The sequence below is a fragment of the Melanotaenia boesemani genome, chromosome 9 (genome assembly GCF_017639745.1).
Source record: "Melanotaenia boesemani isolate fMelBoe1 chromosome 9, fMelBoe1.pri, whole genome shotgun sequence".
In the NCBI taxonomy this organism is placed as follows: Eukaryota; Metazoa; Chordata; class Actinopteri; order Atheriniformes; family Melanotaeniidae; genus Melanotaenia; species Melanotaenia boesemani.
Window position 1 is genome coordinate 27,051,790 of NC_055690.1, and position 18,649 is coordinate 27,070,438.

At 41.6% G+C, this 18,649-nt stretch overlaps 1 protein-coding gene across 2 annotated transcripts; it reads right to left on the reverse strand.

Annotated features, from left to right (window-relative positions):
• Positions 1–265: 265 nt before the first annotated feature.
• Positions 266–18,392, reverse strand: LOC121646468 (TCDD-inducible poly(ADP-ribose) polymerase). Of its 2 annotated transcripts, none has more exons than XM_041995439.1 (7): positions 18,082–18,392; positions 16,097–17,143; positions 9,085–9,274; positions 8,464–8,651; positions 4,278–4,577; positions 2,789–3,046; positions 266–1,628 (listed from the first exon to the last, which is right to left on the reverse strand). In XM_041995439.1, exons 2-7 carry the CDS (start codon positions 17,116–17,118, stop codon positions 1,439–1,441), a joined length of 2,148 nt encoding a protein of 715 aa, XP_041851373.1. In that variant the 5' UTR covers positions 17,119–17,143; positions 18,082–18,392; the 3' UTR covers positions 266–1,438. The 2 variants fall into 2 exon arrangements, with proteins under 2 accessions (XP_041851373.1, XP_041851374.1); XM_041995440.1 differs by lacking the exon at positions 18,082–18,392 and adding an exon at positions 17,577–17,924.
• Between the last annotated feature and the right edge of the window lie 257 nt (positions 18,393–18,649).

An 18,649-nucleotide genomic window follows, 5' to 3' on the forward strand; every position in this document is an offset into this window, starting at 1 on the left:
ATATGCACACTAGCATTAATGCTACCCAGATATTTGTTAATCACAACCCAAACAATTCTTGTCCAGCACCAAGAACTCATGGTCTTTGTGCCACAAACTGTCTGAAGCAACACTATTTAAATAAAACAGAAATTGGCCATTTACTTTATTTTTTAAGATTCTTTATTTTATCAATGTTACAATAAACTAACATAAATAAACATTTTTATGAACAAAAGGCACACATTTCAAATATAAACAAAAAGAACACCTGTACAGTTTGTCTAAAAAACAAACCAAAAAAAAAACAAAAAAAAAAAAACAAAACAACAAACAAATAAATCTACTGTCTCTGAACAAGAGAGCGGTCCAAAGAGATGAGCTTCAGTGGATTTCTTGAAAAAACACTGCAGCACTTCAGCTGCTGCTGCAGCATTAAGTCCCAGCATCAATCTGTACACTCTTCGATATCCCCCCACCTGAGAGAAACCAAAGTAGTGGGTGCAAAAGCAAAAAGACAGCAACTAGGGGCAGCTTCATTTGAATCCTCTGCCAGGAGGTTTACAGTATGTGGATGTCTAAGACTCATTTCCATTGTTTGACTGAATAGGCCACAAGATTAATGTCCACCAAATTAAAAGATTTTAACACACGGCACAGAAATGAATAATAATAATGAAAAAAAAAGACAATTAAAAATGGGCTGGAGACTGGGTAAGCACTCACTATAATTAGTGAAAGAATGACATAAGGGTGAAATTTGCCAGGTTGTCTCCATGGAGGTGTCTGATTGGTTGGTGGCTTATCATTAAAATATTAATCTGGACAGATGGTCATTCACAGTACTGGCTGGACGCTAAATGTCTACTACAGTGTCTGTCCTGATGATGAAACAAGCTTGTGTACAGTTGTACAATGAAGTCATAACAACGGGACAAGGCCTGGTTTTGTTCCTGCGTCTGCTCCAAATCAATAAAATAAGTAAAATCCACTTTTGCCCAGTGATGATCATCACTGAGCTCCTGGTTCATACTAGTTAATAAAGCATGGTATATGAGTCCACGTAAGTCAGTTGCAGCTGTTTTAGTTGTTATCCACCTCTGAACACTGGATGAAACAGGTGTTGTCCTTTGATAATCCAGTTTTTCCAGTTGAACCGGGTCCACTGTTCCTTAATAAAGTCCAGTCTGGCTGAATCCAGCTTACTACAGACCCGGATCGTTGAGTATTTGCAAATGTTTCTTAGTCTGGTTTTACCAGTTTAAAGTACTAGATGGCTGAAATTGAATTAAGTCATTCTAATAAGAGTTTTATTCAACAACTCTTCAAATCACCAATGCCAACTTTATTGGTGCTAATTGTTCATTTTCATTTTAGTCTATAAATTCCATCCATTTACCACTTTAACAAACCGCATCCAGATAGAAAACATTTGCAAATACAAGTCATGACGTAGGGCTTATACGGTGACTGTGCTCGGTACCTCCTCGTAGTGAATGATAAAGTAAGGGTAGCTCTGGTCGTCATTGAAGATGACAAAGATCTGGGGGTCCACCCAGTTGTCCACACAGGAGTCATAAAGGTCACTAGAAGCATCACGGGGGTTGATGGGTGGAGGTCGTCGCATGGAGGGATTTCCTACAGTGAACCTGTATAATAACAAAAAGAAGAAAATAAACCAAACTTTAAGTAAGTTAAAGAAGAATCTCATATGTATAATTATTACATGACTTCTACTCTGGGTATTTAATTTTAAAGCCTTAGATTGGACAAGCATTAAGTACATAAGCTTATTGTACTGTATATATATATATATATATATATATATATATATATATATATATATATATATAAAATGAACCAACACACTGTATATAGCTAGTTTTTACTCTAATAAATATTAATGTTAAACCTCAGAGAGCCATCATCCATCTATTGTTACAGCATTTTCATATGAAGCATATTAAAATAAGATCATTGTTGGCTTCAGACAAAGGCAGCGGGCAGATATTTAGGGTGTATATCCCAGCTCAGTCTAGAAGCAATGCTTCTGCCTGTGCTGTGGAACAGATTGAACCCAGGTTTAGAGTGAGAGTAAGTGTGTGTGAGTGGAAGGAGGAGAGGGGGGTTTCCAAACCACTACACAATTCTCCGGACGCACCACAGGCTGTCTGCTGCAGCATAACAAAGGTGGTGATGTATGATGGGTCCAGCCAAATCAGCTGTTTTACATGTGTGGCTGTAGATTTGACTTGCATCTGAAAAATGAGAGTAGCATGACGCATGGTATGGCTGAAATATGGTTTATGGAAAAGAGCCTCATGATTTTCATGATCCAAATTAATGTTGATGTGCTCTGTAAATGTAATCTGAAAGCGCTAAATGTGTGGGGGAGAAGGGGTCAAAAAGAAAAAGTTTTTTACGAAGATGTGTGCACTGAAGGGTACACCCTTGTCAAACACGGCAAACTCTTCATTAGGGATGCCAAGCCATGCAAACCCTGATAAAATTTGGATGCATAAGGCCTTCATTTAGGATTTAATAAACATTGATTTCTACAGTTCCCTTCAAAGTACAGCAAAGTTTGGTTGACTTGCTGAGACATACAACTGGCACAGGAAAGAAAAAAGAAAACAAGGAATGCTAGTAGAAATAATAAGAGGATGGTGCTTTTTGAAAATATATTAATCTTCTTTACTGGATTAGACAAAAAAAACAAACAAAAAAAAAGAACAAAACAATATGATATAAAAAGATTAACACATTTTCTTGTAATAGACAAGGAAATGAGATTGTATCCCACACTCACCTGCCAGTGAGGACTTTGGCCAGGAACATGCAATGAACTCCTTTGGGTGAGCGTTTGGAGAAATTGTGGGAGTAGACGGCCTTACGGGCGAAGTAAGAACCCTGGCCAAACATGGTGGCGTGCTTGCCGCAGACTCGCGGGTCAAAGTTGTGCTTGCAAATACCCTCAACTACGTCAGCTGAGGTGCCGTGAAAGAGGTGCCGCTCGCTGAGCAGCCGGTCCATCTCTGACATGCGGCGTGCCATGTACTCCTTCTTCCTGTTGGTGAAGACAGAGGAAGCATTGGCAATAAGATTATCTAATTTTATGTAAAAAAATATACCAAATAACCCCTTTTTTATGAGGAGTCAACTCTTAGCTTATTACTTTATGTACAGATTAGTGCAGTTCTGTTGTTAAGATTGGTCAAAACCAAATATTTTTTCTTTAAACTACATAAAACTATAAGGCCCATCAGTTTATTTAGGAGCACATACACCAAGTACACAATGCCTATTTGTTTTATGCAGAACAATCAGACCTGCAAAGGAAAAAAAAAATCACTTTGAGTCTAAGGGCTGTGACCCACATTTGAACTCCCATGATCCCACAGCTTGTGACTTGACTTCACACACCTACTTGCAATCATGTACCTAGTTTCCTGCAACCCAAACTAGGTGCAAACCTGCTTAGCCCTCCCACATTGTAACAGCTAACCGCTTGCACACATGCATGCGCGCACACACACAGACATGCAAGCAAGCACTTATAGTTTCACTGTCATAACCATAGCGTGGGAAAAGGAAATAAGTGACAAACAGAGGGGGGCATCACTTTTAGAGGTGGTTATATGCATACAGAAAAATCACACAATGTCAGTCATTGTGAAACTGCAAGGTACCGGTCGGTGTGGGAAGAATTTTAACTGTTGCAGCTGATAGGACCTGTCATGCTTCAACCACAGCGGTTAGCCTGCTGTGTTCACAACAGGAACAACATCATCACCAAACATCTCTCCATCTGCTGTGTTCACACACAACTGTCGACTTGTTCTCACGAAGTCCCCCACAGCTGGTACCATTTGGCCCTTTTTTTATATTATTTGATTGAGATGTTCATTAACACTTATTTTTTCATGTTTCTGGCTGCAAAGATGCAAAGCTTTGTGTAAAATGTTCTTAATAAAAATAGAGTCCCTATAGGCTAAAAACATCAGTGCAAAGTTTTTTAAGCAAGAATCTCCCGACTGAAAATAAACCTCTAAAATCATATCTTTCTCAGTCATGACACTAATTAGGAATCATTTCCATTGAATTATGTTAAATAACACAACCCAAAAATGTGCTAAAGACAGATGCCACAGCTTCACCACATAGCATGCAAATGAAAAAGTGCATGCAAAAGAAAAGAGCACACGCAAACCCACTAAAAGCTAACTTACTGACCCCAGACAGAAAAATGCTGCCTGCTAGCACTAAACATATGCATGATTTTCTGCTTCTGCTCTCACCTCTTATACTTCTCCCAGAGGAAAGGGTTCTGCACACGCTGGATTTTGATGATCCTGAATTTGGTCTCCGACACCGTCTTGTGGAACAGACTGTACACCGTTCTGTAGCTGCGGTCTTCACGGGACACGGGTACCCGCAGGAAGTCCTGGCTCATTGTCATTGGCAACCATGTTTCTGGAAAAAGGCTGGTTGGGTTGGTGGTTGTTGGCGAGAGGGGATGTGACGTGGAGGGATCAGTGGATGCGGATACAGACGAGGAAGAGGCGGGGAGAGGAGATAAAGAGAGGCCGCCCAAAGTCCTAGAAAAACAAATGAAGCAGAAAGCATGAGACCTTTTACTGGAAATATGGGTGTAAAGTATTATGAATTGAAGGAAAAAGCCCAAAGTATTTGTTGATTTCTGTCCTTTGATGTGAAGATTTATTCCTTGAATTGATCTGTATAAAATAACTTCCTATGTGGAATTGTAAATTAACTGAAACGTTCCCAAAAAACTTTGTATAATGTGGTTTTAATATACAAGGAAAAAAATAAAAAACTGTCATGTGAGTGTATAATAAAATGATTTTTAAGCTTGATACCTTCTCCTGATTTCTTCTTGTCATCTTGTCAACTATGAGCCTCAGCAAACAAAACAACCAACGACAGATCAGGAATGATGATTACTCTGATCAAGATGTGCCCTTTGATAAAATGTTGCTCCCTTTACAATGCTTCCTCTGAAACTATGTGCTCAGATCTCATCTTTACAAAAAGTAGTTTTTCATTTGACACCATTAATCACAACTGAGGTCCAATGAACGCATCATTGCACTGCTGTTCATTTAGAACCAGACGATTCCTTTCATAATTCTTTTTCTGGAGCCAAAGAACTGCAAAAAATATTTGCTACCCTAGATAAAGACCAGATTAAAGAAATTACTGACATCCCAAAATCGCAGTGACGTTTGTGTCCATGATGAGTGTTGTGTGACCTTTCCTGTCCTTCTCACTTTATTTAGCTACATTTCCATTTGTCTCAAATAAAAACTGTCCCCCCAATGTGAAACAAAAACCAACGTCTGCTGCACCAAACCCACACGTCTGCACGATCAAAATCATATTCCACCAGCAACTGTCAACCATGACAGCCAAGCACTGCGGGGCGGCGCCGCGTCGCAGCAGCCGTCAGCCACCAAAAGAAACAACAGGAGCGTGCAAAAAAAATGAAACCCAGACACCAAACAAGACAACAGGGAAGGGGGTGGGGGGGCGCTAGGGGGGGGGGGGGGGGGGGGGGGTGGGCAGAGACAGGAGTGGGAACAAGAGAGAGAGAGAGAAAAGGGGAAGAATAATACCAATTGTAGAGCTGTCATACAAGTGACAAAAAAACTATCATGTCTGGCATTTGAGTCAGTAACAGTGGTTTGCCTGTCAAGTTATCACCCTCTAGGTGTAAATGCTGTTAGCTCTATCAGCCATAAGAAAGTGTACTTGTGTGTGTGTGTGTGTGTGTGTGAGAAAGAGAGAGAGAGAGAGAGCATGTTATCAAAAGGCTTTGAGTTAGTATGACAGTTATTCTCATCTCTTTTTTCTCCCCCCTCTCTTATCTTGTTGGTCCGGTCTCGATTCCCCTCCCCGTGCAATCGATGTCTCTATTCCCTGCGTGTTTTAAGGAGATCACAGACTGAATGCTCCAGAAAACAAGTGTGAAATGAAAAGGGACCGATAACAAGAGAATGATGGAGTTGGGTAGAAAAAGAGTGAAAAGGAGAAAGATTACGACAGATAGCATGAGAGGGAGGAGGCAGCTGAAAATAACATCATCAAGAGGGAGAAATGGGAGAGGGAAAGGGAGGAGGGGCGCGAAGGAGAGTGCCAATCAAGCTAATGACCTCAACCTCTAAGCCTAGCACAGATTGCTCTTGAAACACACATTGTTTTGGTCACTTAAGAGGAAGCTGAACAGACTTATGTTCTTTCCACTAGAAAAAAACTATAAATGACAAAAAAAGAGAAATTAAGGCAAAGAGTTTAATGCTTCCCCTTGCCGGGACGTTTTGTCCCCATTCTGTGACTGTGATCAGTTAAAGTGGTTCATCGAGGCAAATGTGGAATTAACAGATGATCCGTGAAGTCCCATGAACAAGCCTCTCGATCAAAATTCCACCGCTGCAATGTTTAACACTCTTTCACTCTCCAACTCATCTCTGCTGTGCTCCCAGTCTGGAAATCATTTAGGCCTCTACGGCTGCGCTCTCTATCACCCTCTCTGATTTGCTCCATCTAATTTTCCCTCACTTTCCTCCTCCATCTCCTGTTCTCCATTTTGCCTTCTTTCGACCCTTCTGGCTGGGACAGGAACAGCTCATTCTCACATTTGTTTTGGGAGGAGAAACTGGCAGGACAACAACAGAAGCCCGTTTAGCACAGGAAGTGGAAACAGTTATAATAATAATAATCCACAACTGGAGTGAGTTTAATAATTTCACTTGCCTCCAGTCTGGTTTCACTTTTTTCACAGTTTTTTAAAACATAACATAGAAATAGAGGTAATCAGAACAACTTAAATTGCCTGCATTGGTAAACGATTGCTTCTCTACTCTCCTTGACCTCTATCTCCTCTGTTTTCTTTCGCTTAATTATCTCATTTTCCATCCGTCTGGTTCAGCCGTGCTTTATTCATTGCAGGACACTCCTGTGTCCCGGTGGCTCTGTTCGACTTGCCAAAAATCTGAGCTGGGATACATGTTAATATGAGTTTTGAGTTCAGCTCAGGCAACCGCTGTGCTGCAGCACTGGAATGGATTAAAGATGGATGTGGTATTCAGAGGCTTTTGAGTATTCAGACCTGACGGTGACACTGGCATCGTGTACCAGCACGTTTCTAGATGCGAACTCGGGACACTCAGAGAGCACAGAGGGCCATGCAGAGACAGCGTGCTGCGTTTTAGGAAGCCAGCTTTGTGTTTTAGTTACAGTGCAGTGTTGCCAAGGACTTGATGTAAAATAAATGCCCTTTTTCTAATAGTCTGTTTCAGGTCTAAAATACTAAATGTTCTTTGACAACGGTGAAGCCTGAGAGCTAAACGCTCACAGGGCTTCGATGGAGAGTACAATGCAAAGCTGAAGCAGGGAGTGAAAAACAGGCAGAGACGATCAATTAAGTGATTGACCTCAAAAGTGAGACTGGCCACTTTCCCTTACTGTTAATTAACATAAATTTTAAACTGCAATACTTATCAAAAGGTTTTGCTGTTCTGTATGAAGGTCAATGGACTACTCAGAAAAAAAAAAATCTTGGTAGCATGAAAATAGCTTCCATATTACCATGTTTCTCTCTGGCGCAGATAACAGCCATGTTTAAATCTCAATAAGGCGACACTGAAGCAAAGCATTAAAATAATAATGTAAACAGCCAAAACCATAACACAACTACGTCTTGGGTTCATAACAACGGCTACTTTCCTTCACATGTGTAAAAACATCTGAATTGAACTTTCATGATATTTTAAGAGTCTGATCTGACTTTGGTGTTATTTTATATTTGTAGTCTGGAGTGATGTACACATTATTGTCAGCATTATACACAGCTTTGTCAGTACACTTAAATCAGTCATTTATGATAATAGCAGAATTTTTCGTTTGTTTTTTCAGAGGTTTTATTGGCTAAAACCTAGGCTTTTTCAAAACAAAGCTTTGTGATAGTCGTAATATGTTACCATCACTGAATGTTTATTTCAGGGCACTCAACTTGCAATATACAGCTGACTGCATTTCATAAAATTTACTACCAATCAAAACAAAAACATTGCAGATTTGCTGTGGGCACCTTTTGATTTGAAGTCAAATGCAAAATGTGGGTTAAATTGCTTGGAGGAGGCAATTTGCAGTCACAAGTACTAACGCTTCTAATCTAATATCTAACAGTGGCATGAAATGCACTGAAAGAGTGAAAAATTGAAATGATTTGTAAGACAGTAGTTTAGAAATGCAATTTCTTGATTATGACAATACGACTTAAGCTGGAAGGTGTTAGTTTATCATGACCTTTCCAACCAGGTGCTGTGGAGATTTAAGTTTAGACCAAAGTTCTGAATCAGCTGCAAGCAACCATCATTACTAAAGCCTCAGCATCATACAGTGCTCTCTCCTAACCATAACAAACACGTATAACTGGAAAAAGTCTGACATAAGCTCACTTACTGTAGGTGTGGTGTAAGCATAACGGATGACATGAACATAGGCCGCTTCTTGATCTGACGTCTGAACCCGAAGACTGCATTCTGCTGGAAGCCCTCCCTGATGTTGAGGATATACTGATTCTGCAGCGTAATGAATCGCACTTCCTTAAGACCCCTTGAACTCGCCTCCTCTATGAGCTTCACCACCGGCTGCAGAGGAGAAAAATAAAAATGTGGTGAGGGCACAAAGAAGTTAGACTGATTAGTTTTATTTTCTTTAGCTGACTTCTGAATTTTCATTCTACAAAAAGGAGGAGGAACAGAAAGTCTGGAAAGGGAAATATCAGACAAGCTAAGCTGGTTTGGAAGCAACAAAAAGCCAAGGTCATCAGAAGTGCCATTATGAGAAAATCTCTCACACATGGATACAAAACATTACATTACATTGATGGAAAGAACTCCAATTTTGGGGGACAGCTATGTCACAAAGGATAATTAGATGGAGTTTATGAGTGTGTATGTGCTTCTAAATCATTGGCTACACCATTGATTGGCATGTTAGCTAATGTGTCTGGCCTTGTGTTCATAGAGCATGCATAAAAACAAACGCATGCAGACACACATAAGGCAGTGAGTGGCTCACCTCAGAGTACTCCCTCCAGCCAAAGTTGTCTCTGCAGTAGTATTTCCACACTGTGTGACAGCTGGGGGTGGAGTTTGGGTTTGTTGCAGGCATGGGTAGGGGGCTGGGGGGAGTGGTCAGCCGTCGGACGCAGTCGAACTCAAGGTCACAAACTCTCATCGTCCCAAAGTCTAGGGCAAACACTCGGCCCCTAAAAGACAAAGTTGAAACCATTAAAACAACTGAGTGACAACAATCAGTGCAACAATCAGCATAAAAAAGGCAAAACAATCACACTCTCAAGGTCAGTGAACATGCAGCTGTGGTATAGTGACCTTGCTGTTAAATGGTCACAATTAATATTTCCATCAGCAACCGTGTGACCAAACATGTGGCTGCTGATGGAACCTTAATTCAACCCATGTGCCCTGGAGCAAGACCTCCAGTTGCTCAAACAAAATGAGTCACGCAGGATGACGGCATTGAAAACATGACTTGCATGCAAGTCGTATAAGCTGAGCATAAGGGAAAACAAAAACTACACTAACACTGCACGAACCAGAAAATGTCAAAGTCACTTTTATGGTTCCTCAAAAGTTAAAACAAACCAGAACCAAAGAGATTCTGTGAAAATTTACATCATTAGGTATGACAGCATTACAAAAGGACAAGCAATTTCTGCCCTTTTATACGGTAGCATTGTGGTGTGGTTATAAGAGGTGCTCACAGGCGAAAATATGTTTAGTCACACACTTGCAGTGAGTTTTGTAGCTTTAAGAGAATTTACTGTACTATGAAGTGCCTTTAAGTGGTGTTACTGATCAGTTCCACACCAAAGAGTCACCATCTGTTAAGTAAATAAAGATAGGAAACATAATCTTATCATGTACATACAACCTCCCCTAACCCCACTCTCTCTCTCGACACGTGTGGGTTAAAACCATGTTATGAATGTGTGCGTGCGTGCATGCAAGGGCATCACTCTCACCAGATTAATTTTCATATGCCCCCTGGGAAATCTTCTCTGGGTTAGACAGAGAACTTGCATAAATGTGGGCATCAAACACTGGCACGCTATGACATAGAAGCCAGGCAGACACACACTCACGGCCATACACATATACAGATAGGAGCCATGCAAACTTTGTTTGATGCCAGCACAGATACAGCAGAAAGTAGAAACCAATATGAGGCCTAATGGTGTTAAAATATATGTAAAACATTAAAGAATGTAATGTCAAAGGTTAGATTTTTGTCCCTTTCTGCTTTGTGTGTGTGTGTGTCTCAGGCTTTTTGTAAATGAAGCTCTCACTAGTGTTGACATAATGCCTAACTAAAACAGAAAGACGTTGAGCAGGAATGGCTAAAACTTTCTTTTAATTTCACTGCCCGAAGCAGAGAAACCTCATATTATAATGAACACACACAGCAAACACAAACTGTTATCTTTGCATGAAGTGTAATCACTGGTCACTACGACCACAGAAACAGAAACTCAAAAATACAGCACGCATTAGTTTTCGTCAGGAGGGTGATAATGAGAGGCCCTGAGTCATTTTCCAAAATCCTGCATATAGACTGATATAAATAGTAGTGATACACACTATATTTACAGTCTGTATTTCTGCTAAGTCATAGTGTGACTGCGTCTCTATAAGAGGAAGTGAAATAGGGAGATCATTTACTGAGCACGTGCAGAAACAAAACAGTAAGTGAAGTGTGAGTCACTGATTAGCAGATCAGCAGATTACCAGAATGACAGGGGTGGTAAATAATGCAGGTGTTCACATGATTTTCTTTTCTGTCTCTAAACTTTTTATTTTTAACTACATGGTGTTTCAGTTTTAAGTTAAATGCAGCAACAAAAAGAGAGAAACAGAAGAGAAAGAGTTATGGAAATAGGCAGAGCGAGGCAGGAAACTGAAAATATGGCAGAAACAAAATTAATGAGAAAACATCTTCTGCTTTACCTCTGGTCAACACATTCTCTTCTACTCACTTTGTCTTTAGAATTATTTCTCTTTTTCTTCAGTCATGTCTTCACTGTTCCCTGTTTCACTGCTTCTTTTGGCCTCCCCACACATCTCTGTTCTCTCTTTTTTTGTTTGTTTGTTTGTTTTTGTGTGAAGAATGTGCATGCTATGCACCTGCATGATTACCTCTCAGTGCAGAACAGTTTTTACAAGCAACAGTATGTTGTGAGGACAGGAGATTTAGTATCTGTGTGTGTGAGAACTCGTTTTGGACTTATGATGCATGCACAAACATTCAGGTTTTATTATGAGGAAGTCAAGTGAACTTTGTCACATTTACAGGCAGTCTCTCTACCTTACCGATTACCTCTGTTTCATACCCTCTTTCACTGATGCAGTTAAGACTATAAAAGGGTCTCCAGAGAGGTTGGGCAATAACAATTTTCTCTTCCCTCACTCTCAGGCTAGTTTGCACTGTTTTAAAAATAAAAATTCTACTGGTCAAATTAAGTACACTGAGATTCTGTGCTTTCAAGCAAAAGGCCAATCAGAAGTTGGGAAAAACATGCAAAGCAAACAGACTTTGGCAAGATGGAAGACCAGAATGTCCAGCACATTTATTGAGTGGCTCAGTAATGAATAAAAAAGGATGGGAAGGAGTGTTAAGCAACACCTATCCTAAGAATAAAATGATTTAAAAAAAAAAACAACTCTGCACTGACAAAGTGACTTTTACACGCAGTCAAGCTTTCTCACAGCTGTCCATACAGGGACCCGCATTCCAGCATCAGTTACGCTATTGTGGACGTCACACACTAAGTATTCACTGTTTTACACGCACATGTACTCACACGCATTCTTTAGACAAACTCATGTATGCACACACAAAGTTCATCCGCGTCACACCTAGATAAGTCAGTCAGTCAACCAAATCTGCTGACGAAAGCCTCCTTCCCCCCAACACACACACACACCATACTGATGTTATGGGTTGGTGTTGTTTACCCACTTTCAGGTTGGAGGTTTAAATATTCCTCATCTGATTCTGTTTCTTTGCTGTAAATGATGTAACACATAAATCCACAGAACAGGATCTACTGTCTCCAGCATGTTTCGCATTGTTCCTCAAAGAGTGTATTTCTGTCTCAGCTCACATTATTAAAAGGACATAGTTCAGGGTGTCCTCTCTCAACCTTTCAACCATGTCTTTTGTCAATCTTACAGCTACCTAGGATAAATTATGAGAGGACAATAAAAAAAAAGGAGGAAGATCAGCAAATTAATTTTGCATCGCAAGTGACACTAGGAGTGCTAGCAAAGCATAAACACACTCATTTCCACATCTCCTCCACTTTAGGCCCTCAAGAGACGATTTGAGAACATAAAAAAAATAAAAAAATAAAAAATGTAGAGATAAAAGAAGAGATTAACGACAAGTGTGGCATGGAAAGAAGAGATGGTGCCATGAGGACAAAAAGATGGAGGCAGACTCTGACTAATAAGATACAGAATGACCCAGACCTCGCCCCTCTGATTCATGGCATGATCTGTCTGACATGTTATAACTCTACACGCAACAGCGCACACACACATCCAAGCAGATTATTTTGGCAATGTTTCCTTTCCCCACACACACACCAATAAGCTTTCATAGACACAACCATCCTTGATTTTTCTTTTTCTACTTTTAACTTTACTTGAGGTAACGAGGTAACATGGAATCCCCTGCAATATAAACACAAAGACACGCACACACACGCCTTGGTGTCAGGTCGCTCTGCCCTTGGCGCTGGGTGACTCTTTATGTCAGTTAATGACAAGCAAGGCTTTTATCACATGGCTGACAAAAGAATCTGTCTCCAACACACGCATAAGTGAAAAATGCATGTTTCTTTTTGGCTATGCAGAAAAAAGCCATATGTTTTTCAAATTCTTCGGTCCACTCATACGCACATATCAACAGGAAATTGGCTTAATCATGAGAGACGCGGTTGACAATTTCTGTTTTCTTTTAAATAAAACATGACACCAAACAGCTGGACGAGCCAAAGAGGAAATAAAGTGAATGCTACTTCATATTTTCCTGTCACCCAAACACACACTACAGCCAGTTCACAAGCAGCTGCACAGTGGAGGATTATTACTGTCTAACTTTAAGAAGCAATGACTGAGACATTCCTCCTTCCTGCTGAGTTCATGACTAACACGGATTAGTCAAACTTCCACCCTTGCTTATCATAAGGATGGGATTAACCTGTGCTATGGATCATACACACATGGGAATAGCTCAGCCACTGGACACACACTCACGTACGCATGCTCTAATAGCATAGCGCATAATCAGATGCAGATAGCGGAAAACGAGTGTACGCATTCTTCTCCTTCCACTCCTCTCCTGCTGCAAGCACGGAGCAACGGGCAAAACAGGCCTCAGTTGCTATATCGCCAGTAGGGCTTTAAATCATCTGCTGTTCCTTCTATCAATAACGATGTTATCATCCGGCTGTAGTAACCAGCCAGTAAGTGCTGCTTGTGCTGTATTTGTCATTTTGCGTGCATAAAAAAAGAAGCTGGTTTGTGTTTGTAAAGAAAAGAAACTCTCACACATGTACAGAACCACACAAAGCTTTCTGAGGCAGAACTGAGCGCTGAACAACCAGAACAGAAGAACACTAAAACATCTTACTGACTTTCCTTGGTTCGTGTGACAGGCTGTTATGCTCCCAGAGCCGGATATCAACAATAAATCTAATAAGTGATTGTCAACATTAAACAGAAACTATCTACTTAATAATACTGGAATCCAGCAGGGAGTGGCCCACTGCTAATTTACTGTTCCAGCTTGGGGAGTCAATCATAAAAATAAAAAAATAAAAAAAAAATCTTCTAAAGGCTGAAAGTGGAAAAGAATACTGTAAACAAGCAAAACCTCAAAAACTAAAGTTTAAGGGTTAACAATGAAAATTTTTACACAATGAATCCTTGTATATCGTCACTCTGCCGTTCGCTAAACCTGTTTTAGGCTCAAAGGTCTAAAATACATTTTAGCCAGTCTTCAGAGTCTGATACCCGGGTGAAAAATAGTTCAAAATTTACTCTTATAAAATCAATGCTGAAAATTTTATTAGTTTTCTGAGAGACAGAAAACTAATACAAGCTTAAAGTGTATCAAAAACTAACTCTGATTATGATTTTTTTAAATTTCTAGTCTGATAACCTAAATGTAAACAGATACAGCTCAAAAATGCTTATTACAAATTGACAATGGGTCATATAAAAAAATTTAAAAAAAAAAACAAAAAAAACATTACAAGTATATGCCAAATCTATTGGCAAAATTTTCCTGGCATTTCTAGTTTCGGTTAAAGTTTCAGTTGGAGTAAGCCAGATGGTCCTGTCTGTGTGAGAGTGCGACCCACTCAAAAAGGTTTCTGAAAAAATCTGGGTCGACTCCACCAGGTGCATATCCTGTTTGTGAAGTAATATGCACTTTGCATAGAGTTTCAGCTAAATACATGAGCTGACAAGTAAAAGACACAGAGGCATACAAATCTTTGTGCACACATGCAAACGTGTGTCAGTTTAAGCACAACAACAAACATGTCCGACTGCCTGAAGGCACTGGATGTGATCGGGGTACCGATCGAGCAGATACCACTTTTGCTGTGTTACTGACTGTGTTAATACTGACCACAATGTTTATCTTATTCAAATAATTATATTAAAAAAGAGCAAAATATAATAAATAAATAAATACCCCTATAAAAAGGGGGATGCACGGAGAATAAAGCAACCTGTGTGCAGAATGAGGTCAGAAAAGTTTGGGTGAGTGTTCTCATTGTGTGCAAGTGCTCATGTGTAAATATGCTTGCATACGGCACAGTTTCATAGGCAGCAGTACACGCTCTTTTATGTCTCCCCACTGAGGTATGCCAAGTACTTGCATGACTGTGTATGCATGCATGTGTGTATCTACTGGGTGTGAGAGAATGAAAGGGAGGTTTATCTGCGTCTCCTAAAAGGCGTGCGTGTGAGCAGGGCAAGCCACTTAGCTTCCCCGTGCAGCCTATTCGTGCAAGCGTCTGCACGCCAAAGTCTGTGTGAGTGTGTGTGCAGACATGCACTACAATGTGCGTGTTTCTAACCGAAAAGGAGGTAGGGGAGGGGGGGCTGCCAACCGCGTCAGTCTCACTGACCGCACAACTCAACTGGGGGTCAGGGAAGTTCACAGCTTTCTGTCGTGAAGGCTGTAAATTTTGCTGCGAATGGAGCCACAACCAATCAGAGGACTGAGCTTGAAAGAAGGGAATTCAGGAAACAGATAGTAGGTATCAGGACTAAGAGGTGGAGTGTCAGGACACGATAGCTGCTCAAATAAAGCGGTAGGTGGAGGGTGCACATTAACTAGAAGGCAAATGATGGCCAATTACACCAATACCCACTTTTCACACATAACGCACACACACCATATAAGCCCTTTTACTTCTTGATCAGCATACAGCTGGAGGTCTGATGCTTTCAGTTTGTCACTGGTGGTGAAACCAAAGAGGGAACTCAGGCTGAGATCTGCTGTTTCTAACACACCAAACCAGAAGTGACTGATCGTTCACAAGTAGCCTATCAGCTAACTGCACTGATGTTGCCATGTAAAAAAAAAAAAAAACAATCAATTTACCATAATGTCTTTTCAAGAGTACTTAAAATATATTACTGTACATCCTGACTGCTGATCAGAATGAGGACTTTTCATGGATTTGTTCTGTTTTAATGCTGGTCACACATTGTGAAATTACTATGGAGTTGATTTTTTCCTGATTAAAGAGAAATATTTAATACCGATGATGGTAAACAAGGATATAAATTGTGATTTTAGTTCCTTTTTCAACTATGGTTTGCTCCCTCGGCCACTAACACAGATGGTGGCAATCAGAATCAGAAAGATTCTCTTACTGTGCCCCCCCACCCACAAAAGGATCATGTATCTCACCACATGACATGCCTTTATAGACACAGAATAATAAGTCCTACAGGTTGCAGAAAACACTGGTGGAGATACTTACTGAAATTTGAGCCTGACTTGCTCATTGTCGGGGTTGCAGTACAGTCTCTCCAGCTGTTCCTGGGAGTCATCTGCTATGCTCTGCCATGTCTGGCTGCTGCTCTTGCGGATCTGCCAGTGGTATGGCAGGACAGTATGGTGATGGGCACAGTCATTGCCATAAACACACTGACCTCTAAGGAAATTAACACAAATGTCCACTGAGTCTAGCTGGTGCGTGTGATACTGGAGCTGAGTGAGCAGCTCAAAAACCAGGTCCAAGGAGGCTTCTTCACTTTTATCCTGAAATAGCACTCCTTTATCAGGCTGCAGGAAGAGGGAATGGGGATCCTGAATTCCAGTGCAGTCTTTGACTGGAAGATTTTTACCCCCAGAGGTTAAGAGGTCTTTGCTTTTGATGGCCCCCTCCTGGTCAGGAGCCTGGGTTGCAACTATGGGAGGTATATCCCTGGAGGGGGTTGCGATTGTGTCTGTGCTCCCCGCAGCCCTGAGGCCAGGTTTCAGCTGAAAACAGTCGGGTGTAGAATCGGAGATCTTAGCTCGCTCCCCTCGCCTCACCGTCTCCTCCAGCTCCGCAGTAGTATCGGTTATTTCCACATCAACGTCCCGGCTTATCAACCCCGGTTCTCCGGTCGCGACTGTGGCATCTTCAGCAGCTGTGGGGCCTTTGAGACACACCTGGCCCACACAGTTCTGTTTCACCACAGCGGCTGTGCACAGATTGCCCGGAGTCCGACCCGACTGGTTCCGGGGAACGAACACCCCGTCCCCAGAGACCAGAGTATCCGTGCTTAGTAAAGAGGTCAGTATGGGATCCTCCAGGGCGCGGTGAAGGCATTTGGCATCCAGTTTCCTCTGTTTCTTCTTGAAATAAGGTTTCACCAGAGGTATTTTGTCCGTCAGCCCCACAATCGGCTGTTCCGTGAAATCTTCCCCTTCGTCCATATTTAAACTCATATCCAAGGAGATCCCAGTCGGTACACCGTCTGAGGATTTCTGGAGAATGTGCAAAGTTTTATCCATGATCTCCTCCTAAACCTCGACAGTCCTTAAAAGAAAGAGAAACAGAGAAAGAGGTAGTCATCAAAGATAGCTATAATCCTATCTTAGTTTCCAAGATGAAGTCATCCTGGCGCAAACCATAAATAGGCTACTTTGGCGAACTACTATGCTACACAGCCGCTGTAAAAACTTTCCAGGAAAAGAAACCCGCTTGTCTTTATGCTGAAACGAAACAACCCCCCACCAACAACAAAAACTAGCCTGTAGACTGGTCTGATCCCAGGATGACCCCCACACACACGTAACACCACAGAAGCCGCAGACATGAGTCCTTGTATGAATATTACAGGAACAGCTTGTTACACCGATTCTCGTTTAGGAAGCAGGAAGGCAAGTGAAGCGGAAAAATATGACCCAATCCTGCTGCAGGGAACTTGAGCCTCAGATTAATCATATTAAACGGGAACACGTAATTGCACCTTGTCTTTTTCTTTTACTCATATGTCTTTGGTCTAACGTCATGCCCGCAATTACAGCTGAAAATCCACAGAAGAGCGATAAAATCACGAGTGTAACAAAAACCCCACTCTCCCTAGGGACTATATTTTGATCACGGCAGTCCGATACGCGGCCCCTGCCGTCTACGTGCGGCTTATATCGCTGCCCGAGCAAGTTTGCACGTAGGCTACAGCTGACACACACACACACACACATACACCAGCACTGCAGCAGAGTGGCGATAAAATACAAACGGGGCACCCCTGAAGCTTTACTTTACCACCCGCTGCAACAGCTTTGTCTCTATGAAGAAGCACAGATGCGGAGCTTTACGGACTACAGGCTAAAAAAAAACAAAACCTAAAAAAAAAAAACTAGCCAGCAGTGGGTATACAGGGTGATTTGTATTAGTGCAGGGTTCCCACAGCCAATTTCCAAACACCCTCTTTATGCATTTTTAATGACGCCGAGACGACAAAACCCTACCTGCTCGACGAAGTCCACCCCTCTCCCCCCAGTCTCGACACTCTTTGGTGGATAAAATCCAGTGTGTACATCGGCGGAGCTCCGTATCCAGTCTGGAGATAACAGCCTGGTATCCGTGTTCTAACTAGACAGTGTTGCGGTTAGTTTGTCGGTGGCCTTCTGTTTTCCCCGCCGTTCTCATCCTCCTAATTTATTTCATACTGCCCGTGCGTTTCTTTGTATCCTTATCCAGGACAGAAAAGCGCAGAGGAGCCACAAACGACAAAGAACGAAGCGCAGCTGTGGCGTGAGAGGCTCTGCTTGCCTCCCGGCTCCGCACAACGCAGGCCCCGCCCCATAACCGCTTAGGGGCGGGGCTTCGCTTCAAACAGAGGGAGAGAGTCGTCTGGTGGTGACAGAGAGAAGCTGCAAGGAGGTGTGGGGGAGCTTCAGGGGCGTTTATACCGGCACCGGAAGTAGTCCAATAAAAGCAAATTGGATAGCATTACAACATGGTATAAAATCTTCAAAGCAAACTACAACCGGTGATGGAAAAATAGGCTTGTGAAACCATCTTTTTCTCTTATAC